This window comes from Garra rufa, chromosome 1, assembly GCF_049309525.1.
Source record: "Garra rufa chromosome 1, GarRuf1.0, whole genome shotgun sequence".
NCBI lineage: Eukaryota > Metazoa > Chordata > Actinopteri > Cypriniformes > Cyprinidae > Garra > Garra rufa.
The window spans coordinates 33,552,259-33,569,494 of NC_133361.1; the positions used below are offsets into that span (position 1 = coordinate 33,552,259).

A 17,236-nucleotide genomic window follows, 5' to 3' on the forward strand; every position below is an offset into this window, starting at 1 on the left:
AATGTTTAATCAGAAAGTTTGCTTTTAAATGCTTTAATTTTGTACAAAATTTCACAAAGTCACACTTGCCAAAAATGGCCGACCATTGAAAGTGAAAGTAGGTACCTACTCTCAGATAATTGAGGCCTACGATTAATCAGATGAAAATAGAAATACAAAACCAGTCCTAAATGAAGGAAAACAAGTTGACAAAAAGAATGAATCCAATATTTGGTGATAATTGTTATAGATCGTGCTGGTTCAACGAGACGAGACAAGATTAACAATTAACACTATTTTAATAAACTCTTCAGAGTAACAAGCAGGATAAGGCAGGAGAACAGATAATACCACACATGAAACACAAGTAACATTTGCAAAGACCGACAGAGAACTCAAGAACCAAACAGACTTATAAAGACAGACTAATTACTAAACACAGGTGACGGTGATGACACAGATGATGGGGCTAAACCAAAATGACACAGATCAACAGGGGGAGACAATGGGCGAAACCAAAGACATAAACAGACAGAACTGTGACATTACGCCCCCCTCCGAATAGGCGCGTCCTATGCCGACTCCATGGGGAGCCAGGGAGGACACAGGAGGAATCCGGGTCAGGAGGAACAGACCCAGACCGCAGCCATGATGACGGCCCACTGTGGAGCCGACGGAGGGAGGAGCCATGGTGGAAGAAGGGATGCCGACTCCATGGGGCCGACCGACAGAGGCTAAGCAGGTGGCGGAGGAGCCCGAGGCGGAGACGGAGAGCCGATGATCCGGGGTGACGCCGAGGATCCGGAGGGCCAAGGTGGAACAGGCTCTGGCGCCCGAGGCGGAGTCCCGGAGATCCGCGGCGGAGCCGGAGCGACAGAGGATGGAGGCTGTGCCCGCAGGAAGGAGGAGTCCCAAGGAGCCGGTGGGACGGCGCGACGAGGCACAGCCGGAGGAGCAGAGTCCTGAGGTGACGATGGGGTGACGACTGACCAGGGCGGAGCCGGAAAGACGATGGAGCCCGGTGGAGCTGGTGGATCGACGGGCGACGGTGTAGAGGAGGGCGTCGAGAGCCGTGGTGGAACCGCGGGGTCGAAGGGCCGAGGCGGAGTCCTGGACTCGGAGGCTGGAGGCGGAGCTGAGGGATCCTCCAGCCGAGACGTCGATGGAAGCTGGCAGCCCCGCGGCGAGCCCACTGCACAGGTGGTGGGCTGAGGGTGAGCTGAGGGGCTGTCAGGGGACAGCGGCGGCCAGACGAACATGGCATCGGATGACAGAGGGTGGGTGGGTGGGAATTCCGGGCAGACAGGACAGACGGATATTTCTGTACTGAAGTCTATTAAGTCACATGAGTTATCTTGGGCAAGATCCGAGAAGAAGTCTATTAAATCCCCAGAATTAGGTCCAAGCTCACCCTCAGTGGTGGTGCAGTGGGCAGGGCTCTCTGTAGCCCTCTCTAGCTCCACGTCATACTCCACCGTCGCGGATGTTGCAGTCGGCTCTCGCACCTGGTCCGATGGGTCCAGCTCTGGCTCTGTCGCTCTCGGCTCTGGCTCTCCATCGTCGGTGGGCTCGGGCTGCAACTCCGCATGTCGGGGTGATGTTTGGCTGGGTTCTGGGTCGTGAGTGGGGCTGACATCCTCCTCGACGACGCCGACAGTCCAGGAAGATTGGCAGGACGCCAACACCCACTCGATGTAATCCAGCAGGCTCTCTTGAGGACCCTCCCCGGATAGCAGCGCCTTGGTGGTGGAATTCAGTCCGATGTAGAAGAAGTTACATAGGCTGCTATCCGGGAAGTGGGAATGTTCTGCCAGGAAGATGAACTCACGTGTATGGTCCTCAAGAGAGCGTTCTTCCTGCCTCAGGAGGATGAGACGAACAGTAGGGTCCATAATAAATCAAACAAAAATAAACAAAACACTGAGGGGATAAAATGGGAAAATAAACGCAGGGGAAAGTGCCGGGTAAACTGTTTCGGTCGGTCTTTCTGTTATAGATCGTGCTGGTTCAACGAGACGAGAGACAAGATTAACAATTAACACTATTTTAATAAACTCTTCAGAGTAACAAGCAGGATAAGGCAGGAGAACAGATAATACCACACACGAAACACAAGTAACATTTGCAAAGACCGACAGAGAACTCAAGAACCAAACAAAACAATATTTGGTGATTATATAGAAAAATTAGAGATTTATAAGCAATTGTTTCGAGTCCGGTCATTTTTGACCGGGAACACCACAAGTGTGACTTTTTACAATTTTGTACAAAATAAAAGCATTTAAATGCAAACTTCCTGGTTAAACATTAAAGCATACTAGTGTGAGAAACAGTGCACATTTTTATAATTTTTCGTTTAATATTGTGATAATTAAAAAAAAAAAAAAATTTACTCAAAAAATTAGGTACCTACTCTCAGATAAATGAGGCCTATGATTAATCAAATGCAAAAAGAAACAAAAAAAACAGTCCTAAACAAAGGAAAACAAGTTGACAAAAAGAATGAATCCAATATTTGGTGATAATATAGAAAAATTTGAGATTTATAAGCAATTGTTTGGAGTCCGGTCATATTTGACCGGGAACACCACAAGTGTGACTAGGTGAAATAAAACCCACAAAAAATTACGAAACTTCAGTAAGTTTGAGTCCAATGTTAAATAGTATTTTTGGGTCAATTTGACGGAGGATTAATAATTATTAATATATTTATAATTATTTTTGTTACTTCTCTCACACTATCTAACCATTCAGAAGAAAACAGGAAATTTAATTCAGCTTCATGTGTTATTATAGTTGTTTCATAGTAAATAACCTCTGATAAAATGGAAACAACTTGCAGGGGGGCTTTCAATTTGAACTCTCGCTCTCTCCAAGAAACAATATGAGATGGAGACAAAGCGAGGAAGGGTATTACATAGCCTCTGTGTCAGTGTCTCTCATTATTACAGGTGTAACAGCAGTGATAGACACAAACACACTCAAACGCACACTTATCAAGCGTATCAGTGCACACCAGAGGAAGGCTCCTGATAAACCATTTATTCATTCACTCTTCATTCAGTAAATTAATTTCTTGTCAGGCCAGTAACAGGGGCAAACAGTCATGTGGTGGTTTAAAACAGTTAACCACCCTGCTGATCGAGAGCTGGGGCCTGTCATGTACTCATAAGTGCTTATTGATCCACTGAAACTCTGGACACAGACAGAAATGTCAAGTTAATCATTTTACACAGTGGTACAAGACAAAACAGACAGCTCTGTATCACTTCAAGGACTTTGCATGAACATTTGCAGCTCCCAGAATAAAAAATCTCTTTGTATACCCTAATAAGAAACAACAAAGAACGAAAAATATATGCAATTTAGTCAAATAGACTAAACGTGTATGTGAAAGCGGGAAGTGTGAGGGTTCTTTTAATCAATACCATAGATCAGAGCAAAGGAGACGACAGACAGACTCTAATTATGTATGCCGACAGAGTATTGCGCAATCAAGAGTCTTACTGTGAAGACTGTGAAATTTGTCTTGCTTTAAATGAGGGCTTAAAGAGCTACTTTCAGCTGAACCGCAGTGAAGCCATTGATATGTTCGCAAAACCTCTTCCAGCATTGATCCATCATTTAAGCCTTTAGATGAAGCCATGCCACCCCATTGCTCCCACTCAGCACGATCACTCTGGCAGCAAAATATGGGATTTTCAGTCTGATTAATGTCACATAAACTGGTTTAATTACATGGAATGATGTAGTGCCAGCAGAAACACTCTTAGAGAGCTAGTTGTTGTGATCTTCATCCTTCATTTTCGAAAGCTGAGGCTTGTTCATGTTTCACGTTAGGTGCTGCTAATTAGTAGGCTATTTAATGATAATTATTTAATCATGAGCAGGCCCACACAGAAGACTTTGAACACCTGTCACTGATTAATGTTTTACATATCCCCTGCTTTTGCATATTTGTTTATTAAATATTTGGCTAATTTGATGCTTTCAGTTGTCTGTAATCCTCCCAATGCCAGTTTAGCACATTTCATTATGTTTAAATCAATTTTGTTGAAATATTTCCCCAAAAGCAGCACTAAAACTGCTAAAGGTCTGCAAAGGCTGAGCTTGATTAAGAATAAAAAAAACTATGTAGTAGTTGCTGATGCACTGAATATCACTAATGACCAACAAAATCTGTGCTATTGCTTTTAGACAGTTCAAAAAATAAGTAAATACTGAGCAACATACAGTACAGACCAAAAGTTTGGACACACCTTCTCATTCAGGTGTGTCCAAACTTTTGGTCTGTACTGTAGATATGAATTCAACTGAAAAAACTTGTGAAAAAATATCTTTCAGGTGGTCAAATAGCAAATAGCAAATAGTGGAGTTCTAAAGCCACCTACTGGTAAAAGTTATTTGTAGTTTTTTTTTTTTTTTTTACTTTTAAAACTGGATTTTCCAAAAGATGGGCAAAAATCTTACACTAAACCATGTGTGTCACTGTCACGTATGTGGTTGATCCTGTCATCATGAACTCTTGCACAACACATTCTGGACTTCATTCCCCACAAGCCACTGCACCAATCACTGCATACACCTGCTCCTCGTTACCCACTGCACTGATTGCTGCACACATCTGTTCCACATTTACTCACATGCATTTAAGCCACAGACACACACACTTCCGGCGCGAAGTCTTATTGTTCCATCTGGTCTTTATTTCCGAGCGTTTCTTTCCGTGTTTGTTTTCCCTGTGTTTGATTCCTAGACTCCTCCCCGTGTTTTGATTCTCGCTGCCAGCCCCGACCTTCTGCCTGTGTTTGACTACTCTTTGGATTATCCTCGTTGTTGTTGTTTGCCGGTGATTGACCCTGTCTGTTTACCACGCCTTCTAAATAAAGCCTGCATTTGGATCCGAACGTCTGTCTCCCGACTCCCAAGTGTTACAGAAGACTTCGCCGCTTCAAGGATCCAGCGGCTTTATGGTGTCATCCGGTTCCAGCATGAATCCAACGGTGCAGATCATGCTTCTCAAGCAGGGTGAGCGGACAATTGAGGATTATGTCATGGCTTTCATTGATTTGGCAAATCTGTCTTCGATGGATGAGACGTGCCTCATGATTTTTTTTTCGTGGAGGACTCTCGGAGCCATTGGCTTCCCACATGCCAAATTTTGAACCTGACTGGACTCTGCATTACTACATGGATCTGGCTCTTTTGTTGTGTGGCTCTCCGTTTACGGTGGGTGAGGTAGAGCCACAGCACAAGATGGCTACCGCCAAGTCAGAGTCTCCGCCGCCAGAGCGCCCTCCAGTGACTGCGCCACCAGAGCGCCCTCCAGTGACCGCTCGCCCAGAGCCTGCTCTTCCAGAGTCTCCGCTGGAGACGCCCAGCCCTCCAGAGTCTCCGCTGGGGTCGTCCAGTCCTCCAGAGCCCGCTCCTCAAGAGCGCCGTCCAGAGCCCGCTCCTCAAGAGCGTCGTCCAGAGCCCGCTCCTCAGCCCAGCCTTCCAGAGCCTCCGCTGGTTCAGCCCAGCCTTCCAGAGCCTCCGCTGGTTCAGCCCAGCCTTCCAGAGCCTCCGCTGGTTCAGCCCAGCCTTCCAGAGCCTCCGCTGGTTCAGCCCAGCCTTCCAGAGCCTCCGCTGGTTCCGCCCAGTCTTCCAGAGCCTCCGCTGGCTCCGCCCAGCCTTCCAGAGCCTCCGTTGGTTCCGTCCAGCCACCCTGAGATTCCTGTCTGCCCGGTTCTGGTCACGGAGGCCATGCATGGACTCCCACCCACCCTCCCTGCTGCTCCAGTCCCGCCACCTCTGTCTCCTGACAGTCCCTCTGCTCACCCACATCCCACCTTCGGTGCAGAGGACTTGCCGTGGGACTGCCAGTCTCCATCGGTGTCCAGACTGAAGGATCCCTCACCATCACCTCCAGTCTCAGAGTCCTGGACTCCGCCTCGGCCCTCCGACCCTGCGGCTCCACCCCGACTCTGTGCTCCCTCGTCTCCGTTGTCGGCCGTCGGCCCACCAGCTCCTCCGGGCTCCATCGTCCCTCCGGCTCCGCCCCGGTCAGTCGTCGCCCCACCTTCGCCTCTGGACTCTACTCCTCCGGCTGCGCCTCGTCACTCCGTCCTGCCGGCTCTGTGGACCTCCTCCCTCCCGTGGGCACAGCCTCGATCCTCATTCACTCCGGCTCCGCTGCGTACCTCCGGACCTCCATCTCCGCCGGGGTCGCCAGAGCCTTGGGTTCCGCCTTGGCCCTCCGGATCCTCTGTGTCACCTAGGACCGTCGACTCTCCGGTTCTCCCTCGGGCTCCACCGGCTCCACCTCCGTCGGTCGGCCCCATGCTGGAGCCAACCCTTCCTCCGCCATGGCTTCTCCCTCCGTCGGCTCCGCCTCAGTCCGTAGTTCCTGTACCCCTACATGGACCTGGCCCTCCATCCCTCCCCCTGTTCCGCCTCCGCTCCACCACCCTCCAGGTTGTATTAGGTGGTTAGAGCGTCTGGAAGCCGCTCCTTGGGGGGGGGGCTCTGTCACGTATGTGGTTGATCCTGTCATCATGAACTCTTGCACAACACATTCTGGACTTCATTCCCCACAAGCCACTGCACCAATCACTGCATACACCTGCTTCTCGTTACCCACTGCACTGATTGCTGCACACATCTGTTCCACATTTACTCACATGCATTTAAGCCACAGACACACACACTTCCGGCGCGAAGTCTTATTGTTCCATCTGGTCATTATTTCCGAGCGTTTCTTTCCGTGTTTGTTTTCCCTGTGTTTGATTCCTGGACTCCTCCCCGTGTTTTGATTCTCGCTGCCAGCCCCGACCTTCTGCCTGTGTTTGACTACTCTTTGGATTATCCTTGTTGTTGTTGTTTTCCGGTGATTGACCCTGTCTGTTTACCACGCCTTCTAAATAAAGCCTGCATTTGGATCCGAACGTCTGTCTCCCGACTCCCAAGTGTTACAATGTGAAATTATCCATGTTATCCCCATGAATTAAAGTTAGAAATGTGGGTCTTTTATAAAGTGAATTTAACATAAAAAAGCAGTTTTGTATAAAAACCCATTTAAAAAATATTTATTTATTAATTTATACACTCTTAAAAAGGATGTGTTAAAAACAACAAAACCTGTGTTGTTTCTTAACACACCTTTGTGTCTAGTTAAGGACAACACATTTTGTGTTAGTTTTAACTCAACCAGTGTGTTATTCCAGCTAACACAGAAAATGTGTTGTTTTTTTCTACACACTATTGTGTTATAAATACACAATTTGTGTCAAGTATGTGTTATTTTTTAACAAATTTTGTATGCAATAAAGACACTGCAAACTAATGTATAGTTTAAACACAATTTATTAAACCTGCTACTAACAATTACATAACTCAAAAAGGTTAAAAAAAGAGAGGTAAACAAGCACAATACAGTCATTTCAACATTTTAATTGTTCCTTGAGTGAAAAGTTGTTAATGGTTTATACAATTTGTACTTAAAATTTTTAAATAATGTGGTATTTGACAACCTCTTAAGTATTAATCGTTTTATTTACATATTTTTATCAGCATACAAGTGATGGTGAGGGTCGTTGAGATGAAGTCTCTCGTTTGTCTCTGTCACATCAGTAACTGCCACAAGTGCTTCAGGAGTGTCTTCCATTCAAAGCTGCAAGAGTAAAATAAAGATACTTTTGTTATTTATAGGCTACACATAGCGAATATTGTAAAATAGCGATAGCTAAAAAGGCAAGAAAAGCTTAAGCATCAGAGATTATGTTAGCGTTAGGGCAATTTGCACAATACATGGCACCACGAATGTTCATTTTCAAAGAGAAAAACGCGACGAACGAATGCATTTCCTCACGTGAGCACTACAACTTGTCAATGATTAATTAAAAGCGATTCTGTTCACAATTAATCTAACAAAAGAAACTGTAAAGCTTGTTAAAATAAGCTCCCACCGTCGAGATGTGCAGCAGACGCAGCTCACATCGGCATTCGTGAGGCAGTTTTCCGGCTACCATGTATATGTGCCAAATGCCCCTCGACCGTCTACAAACGATCACAAAAGAAATTTTAAAAATGTATAATGGCAAATACAAACATTTCTTACCTTCACACATCGAAGTTATGTCCTGATGATGAAAACTTGAAGCACGAGGAAATTTGCTTGTCTCAGTAGAATAACGGCTCATGAAGTGAGACAAGCAGCAATGTGATTGGCTGATATTTAACACATATTGTGTTGGACACACTGTGTTGGATATTTTCTTTTTTCTTTTTCGTTTTTAACACACATTTAACACAAAGTAACACAAAATGTGCTAAAATAGACATAACACAAACAATGTTTTAAAAATTAACACATCCTTTTTGAGAGTGTATATATTTAAAAAATATCACTAACCCACTGAAAACTGCACAAATGTAGAGTAAAAACTTTAATAAACAGAAAAATATACAGTACAGACCAAAAGTTTGGACACACCAATGAATGAGAAGGTGTGTCCAAACTTTTGGCCTGTACTGTACATTTTAGACATGATTGATTATTTGAATCTGCCTTATGTGTCTCAGACCAACACACTTTGCACACTGGTGTTTTGTTTTAATATGAATCAGAGGTTTTGAACAAATCATTTGAATGAATGACTCAGTGTCGAGTCATTCATTCAAATGATTTGTTCAAAACCACGGATCGCTTTTTTCAGTTATAAATGAATCAGTGTTTTTAATAAAAAAAATTAATTAGTATCTCACTCATGACCATTTGTTTGGTACAAGAATGAATCAGTGTTTTGAATAAATCTGTTGAGTAAATGATTTAATTACGTGTTTTGTATGATGAATGATTTAGTGACTCACTTATCACTTGTTTTGTTCATAAATGAATTAGTGTTTAAAACAAACTCACTCAAACTCAAATCATTTGAGTGTCATTATTATTTAATGACTCACTTATGGTTACTTGTTTTGGATTACAAATCAGTTCAATGACACACTCCTAAGACATCCTTTACTGGCTACTGCCTGCTACCTGAATGAATGATTCAATGACTTACTCATGACCACTTGTTTGGTACTAAAATGTATCAGTGTTTTGAATAAATCAGTTAAGAAAATGTTTCAATGATACACTCAATCACTTGTTTTGATCGATAATAAACCAGTGTTTTAAACAAATTGGTTACATGAATGATTTAGTGAGTCATAATCACTTGTTAGTTGAAATAAATCTGATTTTTTAAATGATTCAGTGACTTATTCATGATCACTTGCTTTATTCATGAATGAATCAGTATTTTAAAATTAATCAGTTGAGTAAATGACCCATAACCAGTAGTTTTGTTTAAGCATGAATCAGTGTTTTGAATGAATCGTCTGTGTGTCATTATTATTTAATGACTCACTTAGGATCACTCATAATACATACTATACTGGCCACTACTTACTACCTGAATTAATAATTTAATGTCTTATTCATTCATGAATACATAAGTGTTTCAATTAAAAATTTAAGTGAATGATTCAACCACTCACTCATGATCACTTGTTCAGTACAAGAATGAAATAATGTTTTGAATAAATCGGTTGAGTAAATATTCAATAACTCACTCAATGTTTTTTTTATAACGAATCAATGTTTTAAATGAAGTGCATGAGTGACTCACTCATAAGCACTTGCTTTATTCATGAATAAATCAGTATTTCTCAATGAATTGGTTAAGAAAAAATGATTCAATGACTGATTCAAGAATGAATCAGTGTTTTGAACAAATTGAGTGTCATTATTATTAACTACTTATACATTATTATTAACTACTTATTAACTCACTTATGATCACTTGTTTTAGATAACAAATCCGTTCAATGACACACTCCTAACACATACTATACTGGCTACTAGCTACTACCTGAATGAATGATTCAGTGTCTCAATCATTATCACTTTCTTCATTCATGAATAAAGAACTCACTCATGATCACGTTTTTCGGTCATTAATCAGTTTTTTTTAATAAATCGGTTGAGTAAATATTCAATAACTAACTCAATGATTTGGTCTTTTTTATTATGAATTAGTATTGTAAATGAAGTGTGTGAGTGATTCGGTGACTCACACATAATCACTTGTTTCATTCATAAATGAGTCAGTGTTTTCAACAAATCAGCTGAGTGAATGATTCAATGACTCACCCATGATCAATTGCTTTATTCATGAATGAATCAGTATTTTCGAATTAACTGGTTGAGTAAATGATTCAATGACTCATTCATAATCAGTAGCTTTGTTCAAACATGAATTAGTGTTTTAAACAAACCATTTGATTGTCATCATATATTAAAGGGATAGTTCACCCTAAAATAAAAATTCTGACATTAATTACTCATCCTCATGACGTCACAAACCCGTAAGACCTTCGTTCATTTTTTTAGAACACAAATTAAGATATTTTTAATGAAATCCGAGAGCTTGGACATGGACATTGTTAAAATAGTCCATGTGGCATCAGTGGTTCAACCATAATGTTACAAAGCTAAGATAATACCTTTTGTGCGCAAAGAAAACAAAAATAACTTTATATTAACTTTATATTCAACAATTTCTTCTCTTCCATTGTTATTTTTGTTTTCTTGTAGTATTCTCGTAGCTCTATAACATTACGGTTGAACCACTGATGTCACATGGACTATTTTAAAGATGTCCTTACTACCTTTCTGGACCTTGAACATCTCAGATGTGTTGCTGTCTATGCAGGCTCAGAAAGCTCTTGGATTTCATCAAAAATATCTTAATTTGTGTTCAAAAGATGAACGAAGGTCTTACGGGTTTGAAACAACAAAATGATGAGTAATTAATGACAAAATGTTTGGGGTTGAACTATCCCTTTAATGATCACTTGTTTTGGTTCCTGATTAATTCAGTCTTCATTGAATAAATCACACTCATAAGACACACTAAACATATCGACATAACCAGCAAAAACACAGACACTGAAATATCCCCACCACTACACAGACTGACTGTCTCAGCCAATTAAATCAAGCACTGAAACTATTGTATAATATAAGCATATAGCCTAAACACCGTCCTGTTTGTAGTGACGCAAATGCTACTTCAGCATTACAGCATATATTTTCCATCTCTCATTTTATTTGCTGTTTTGTGCCCATGAAAATAATAATACCTCTTCTGCAGAAAATGAAAACAACAAAACACAATGCATTTTATCGGAAAACCGATGTTTAGTTGATTGCTCTATTGATTGTTTTTTGAATATTGTCGTGGAGCAGATTGGATTTTCAGTCTTCCTGACCGGTTTATCAGCGAAAGAGCCTGGCCGTGTAAAGCTATGGCTCGAGCTGTGTTTATGACTCACTGAATGGCCCTCTGGCTGAATTATGGTTGCAGGAGTCTTAAAACTCTGCCTTGCATGGCTTTCTCTCGCACATTATGTACCGAGAGTCTGTAAATCACATTCTTGGAAGACGAAGGAACAGAGCAGTATAAATCATTCTCATGGCCAGGCTAACCTGACAATGAAAGCCTTCTTATCTGCAATACATTTTGACAATAAACCTTTCCTCTCCTTTGTAACGCTTGTTTATTAAATGCTGTTTCTCACAGGTATGACATGTCAAGCTCGTACTTCATACACGGAAGACGAGGTGTTGTGGGGTCACCGCTTCCTGCCCGTCATGTCTCTGGAAGAGGGCTTCTTTCGAGTGGACTACTCCCAGTTTCACAGCACCTTTGAAGTTCCCACGCCACCCTACAGCGTGAAAGAATATGAGGAGAAATCCTCGCTACCCTCCCCCCTGCTCACGCCGCACCGGGAGCGAGTGTTTTCCATGGACTGCCTGGAAGCAGGTGAGGAAGGGCCACATCCTGGAAGCGCCTCTTGCAAGCTGCCTAGCAAACTTCAGAAAATGAGCTCATCTGGTAGAGAAGATCTGCAGAGGAAGGTGCTACGCTTGAGCTCGCAGCAGTCCGAGAAGGCTTCGAGCACGGGGGACCTTCCTCTGAAACTACAGCGCCTCGGCTCCAGCCCTGGGCAGGTTGACGGAGAGGCACGATTTCACCTCAAAGCCCTTAAAGTGGGTTTCCAGCCCATGGCCATGTCCACAGGAGACCTCCACCATAGAAGTCTGCCTCCCACCCCAGCGGCCATCCCAACACACCCCCACGGTCCTCCACACACGCCTAGTGGCCGACCAGAGGACAACTTGCCTGCCAAATTAAGAAGGATGAATGCAGATCGCTGACCTAGAAGTGCTTTTGAGACTTTCGCCTAATCTGAGAGCAGTTTTCAGTGTTCATGTACAATGAGCATAGACAACATCCAGATTAGAGCTAAATTATTTTGTTCGGAACTAAATAAAGACTCTTGTAGAGTAATGAAAACATGTCAAGAATGAACTTTCTGACTGCACAATGAATGAATATTTGCATTGGCTTGCACTGCAACAGAAATGTATTCATGTATTTTTAATTAGTATTTTCTTTTACTTCATTTACAGTGAAGGATCTAAAAATCCTTGAAAAACTAAATATTTATTTAAAAAGTTAAAGTTAAATAAACAAATAAACCAGATAAAAACACTTGAAACTAGATAAATTTACTTGAGAGACAACACATCATAGACTGTATATACTAAATGTTTGGTGCCAGTAAGATTTCTTTTTATTAGCTATTAGTACTTTTATTCAGCACTGACACATTTAATTAAAAGTGACAGTGAAGAAATTTATAATGTCACAAAAGTATTCTATTTCAAATAAATGCTGTTCTGTTAAACATTTTTAATCTGAGGTACTGCAGTATCCACAGAAATATTGAGCAGCACAACTGTTTTCAACATTGATAAAATAAGAAATGTTTCTTGAGCAGCAAATCAGCATATTAAAATGATTTCTGAAGGATCATTTGACTGCTGAAAATTCAGCTTGGTCATAACAGGAATAAAATACATTTCAAAATATATTGAAATAGAAAACAGTTTCTTCAATTGTAATAATATTTAATAATATTACTGTTTTTTTAATAAATGCACCCTTGATTAATAAAAAATACCCTTTTACAAATATAAAATGTTACTGATCCCAAACTTTTGGAGGAAAATACATTTAAATTAAAGCTACTTATATCTTATGCATTGTTGATTCTCAAGTAAATTTCTGTTGTTTCAATTATTTCTTTTAGATATTTTAGCTGTAAAAAAAGGAAATTAATACTTGTTAAAAAATAGAATGTTTTGCAGTGTAAGAACTAGTTGGAGATAACCAGTAGGAAACACGAGAGGTAACATTTAATTCATTTGTATTATTCTTATTATTTGTTGTTTGTTTTTTCTTTCTTTTTTTCTTTCTTTGAGAAAGCAGCTGGAACTCCAGCTGGAAGTACTGTGATTTAAATTCTTTAGCTGTTTACTGGTGACTATTTGGTCGCCCAGTGTGTCTCACTCACACACTTAGTAATATCACAAATATACAAACTTACAGTATGTGCATGCCTACTTCTCATTTCTAGCTGTGTATCATACAACCCTCTGTTATCCCTAGTTAAAATGAATAAATTCTATTCAGCTGCAACATGGTGTGTTTGGTAGTCTCTCTGGTACAAAATAATCAAAGATATGTGAAATCTTAAGGCATCTCATACAACTTTAAAGTTTAGTATTTAATAATATTTTATAAAATGCTCTCTTGTGATGTTTTAATATGCACAAAATGTCATCAAATTGCCATTAAAGAGGACACATTATGTTAAATTAATCATTTCATCCTCAATTCCAAACAGCTTGTTCATTAATAATGTCTGTACAATCTTGTACTTTAATTAAAAATTAATGCATTTGAAGAAGTGTTTAATGACCATTGGATTCCGACACTGGTAAAGTATTCTGTTATAAATCATCAAATGGACACAATGCACTTCTTGAGAAGTCATGAAAACTTATGGAAAATAGTTTCCATCAGAAAATGGAATTCATAAATTCAGTCAATGCATTAGACTCTGACAATGTCATAATGCAATCAATCTTTCTGTCACCTTGTTTGCTGCGTGGGGTGAACTTTTGATGCCCTAATCATTATCCGTGGTGAGAAAGAAACACATTAAATGCCCATTTTGTCTCAAAATGATCCATTAGGACCTTTCGCTGTGATTGGTTGAGAGGATAATCATTGTGGGGTTTACTGGTGATTGAAAGTGTAGTGATTGGTTGTCAGAGTAAGTAATTAGAGTCATTAGGTCAGACAGGAATGGATGACTCAGGCAGTTCCATCAAAGCACATAAAGATCTCAATATGAATGCATATTTTTTTTTAGAAAAGAATGATGAATAGAAGAAAAATAGTGTTAAAATAGTAATATCATTTATCAATTATGAAAATAAGAAATCTTTGTGGAAAAAAATATTACTCATCTTTTATTTACATTTGAACAAAAAGTGGCATGTCCAAAATTATTCATACCCTTCTCAATAATCAACAGAAAAGCCTTTTTAATAGCCTATTGGCTATTACAGCAATCAAACGCAATCTTCCTAGAATTGCTAACCAGCTTTTTGCATGTCTACACTGGTATTTTTGCCCATTCATCTTTAGCGATGAGCTCCAACTCTTTCAGGTTGGAGGGTCTCCTTGCCATCACCCTGATCTTTAGCTCCCTCCACAGATTCTCAATTGGATTTAAGTCAGGACTCTGGCTGGGCCACTGCAAAATGTTAATGTTTTTGTCTGCTAACCATTTCTTCACCACTTTTGCTGTGTGTTTTGGGTCGCTGTCATGCTGAAATGTCCACTGGTGCCCAAGGCCAAATTTCTCTGCAGACTGCCTGATGTTGTTGTTGAGTATTTTGATGTATTGCTCCTTTTTCATGGTGCCATTTACTGTGACAATCCCTGGTTCACCGGCTGAAAAACACCCCTCAAAACATTAGGTTTCCACCACCATGTTTGACAGTGGGGATGGTGTTCTTAGGGTTGAAGGCTTCTCCTTTTTTATGCCAAATGAAGGCTACATCATTGTGGCCAAATAATTAATTTTTTTGTTTGTTTCATCTGTCAATAAAACAGAAGACCAGAAGTCTTCTTTGACCAGATGAGCATTTGCAAAGGCCAAGCGGGCTTTTGTGTGCCTTATCTGGAGAACTGTTGTCCTCCTTGGTCTGCGTCCGTGGAACCCAGTGGTGTGCAGTGTCCGTTGGACTGTTTGCCTTGAGATGTTGCCACCAGCAGAGCAAAGATTAATCAGGATGGCCTTGGTGGTGATCCTTGGACCTTTCTCACTATCCTCCTGGCCAGCACAGGTGTCACTTTTTGCTTCCGACCACTTCCTCTGAGATTTTTCACAGTGCGGAAAGTCTTGTATTTTTTAATAATACTTTGCACTGCAACCACTAGAACACATTTAGATATGGTCTTATAGCCCTTTTTCTGGGCATGATCTCCTTTGTCTTAGCCATGACTGTCCACAAACCGAAGGTGCGTTCCGATCGACAGGGTCCCTACGCAGTGTTCACTGCTCCCTACTCCCTTAGCACGGTATATCCGATGAAGTGGACTTCGCTGACAATAATCGCTCATTTGGAATGCCCTGAAACGTCATCAAAGCAAATCAACGGCAGGGTCACGCAGATTATGATTTAACATAAATAAATATTGTAATTTGTTTTAATTTCAAATTTAAATACATATAAAATACATATAAAATGTATGTATTTAAAAAATATAGTCCAAATGTATATGTTTAGACCGTTAACAGATTAACAGATTTTTGTGGTCTTATCTCACGCACTTTATTCCCCACACACACAGCCTATATTTAACTATCCTGTGATAACATTAAATAAAACAAGACAGATTTTCACCTCGCCAGTTTTACTTTCATTCATAAAATACAATATGCAAATGTCACATGAAACGCCATAACCATTCATAAACACTCTAATTTGTATAATAATAACAACATTTATTGCAACCGCTCCATTGCAGAGCCTTTAAAATACTCCAACGGCTCTGCTCCATCATTACTTCTAACTGGTGACGCGGTGCGCAATGACAGTTGGGTAGTTTTCCCCGTCCACTTCCTGTGAAGTGAAGTACCGATGTTCCCTTATTCCCTATGCCGTTCGCAGTGCCCTTCGAACTGAACATGTTCGCTCCCTTCGGTTTGGAATCTCACTTAAGATGGCGGAATACCCTGTGAAGTCCACTTCGCAGTCCACTTACGGTCGAATGGAACGCACCTCGACAGCAGAGAGCTTCTGTTTTTCACCTGTTGAGTTGATTAAAACAGCTGTTCCCAATGAATCAGGGTAATTAGGATGCTTTAGAACAGCAACTTTGGATTTTCCCATAGACTGTGGCAGTTTGCAAAGGGTATGAATAATTTTGGACATGCCACTTTTTGTTCAAATGCAAATTAAAGTGGAGAAATATTTTTTTCCACAATGATGCCTCTTGTACATCGCCTTATTATCTTTTGGGAGAAGCCTGTGTCATTTCCGGTCAAAAAAATAAATTCACGAGTTCGCCCTTACATCTAATCTGCTTGAGCGAGTATTAAGCATATTTTGGCGTGCTGTCCAGGGGGAAGGGTTCCCGGGCCGGAATACAGGCCGGACCCAGAGAACTCCCCCTGCTAGTGTAGGATAGAAACAGATTAGAAGTGGGGAGTAGGGGTGGAGGAGGGATGCCAAGAAACTGTCGCTGGATGGAGGTAAGACGGCTGGTAATATATAGAGGATGCGCTGATTGAATGATTGGTTAAACAGGTTGCACCTGTGCCGAATGGGTTGATTATCTGATCGTGCTCCTCCTGAACCTTGTTTAATCGAACATCATTAAATAAAAAAATAAAATAAAAAAACTTGCTGTTTGAATAAAAGTAACTTTAAGTCAGAATTTGCCAGGGGTATGAATAATTTTGGGTTTGACAGTATATACTTCAAAACACACATTAAGCATACATTATGGTTTGACACAATATTTTATTTTTTGAAAAACATCTATAATTTGTTCTGCAAGGATGTTGATTTAACATCTCTAAATATTTCAAGTGTTGTTACCATTAATCACAAATCAAAATATTCCCTAAAAAATGCTGGGTTTAACCCAGCCTTCTAGGTAGTTTTATTTAACTCAACTATTTTTTTAATGGTAGTTAAATAAAACTACCTAAAAGGCTGGGTCAAAACAACCCAATCACTGGGTTTTGTCCATATTTCATTCAGCGCTGAGTTGTTTTTAACCTAGCATTTTATCAT

At 40.8% G+C, this 17,236-nt stretch overlaps 1 protein-coding gene across 1 annotated transcript; it reads left to right on the forward strand.

Annotated features, from left to right (window-relative positions):
* Positions 1 to 11,593: 11,593 nt before the first annotated feature.
* LOC141334005 (G protein-activated inward rectifier potassium channel 1-like) lies at positions 11,594 to 13,545 on the forward strand. The gene has a single exon (XM_073839154.1). It carries the CDS (start codon positions 11,594 to 11,596, stop codon positions 12,227 to 12,229), a length of 636 nt encoding a protein of 211 aa, XP_073695255.1. The 3' UTR covers positions 12,230 to 13,545.
* The last annotated feature ends 3,691 nt before the right edge of the window (positions 13,546 to 17,236 follow it).

Bases quoted from the DNA above. Each gene is read 5' to 3' on its own strand.
- LOC141334005 (XM_073839154.1), top strand. From the start codon at position 11,594: ATGACATGTCAAGCTCGTACTTCATACACGGAAGACGAGGTGTTGTGG.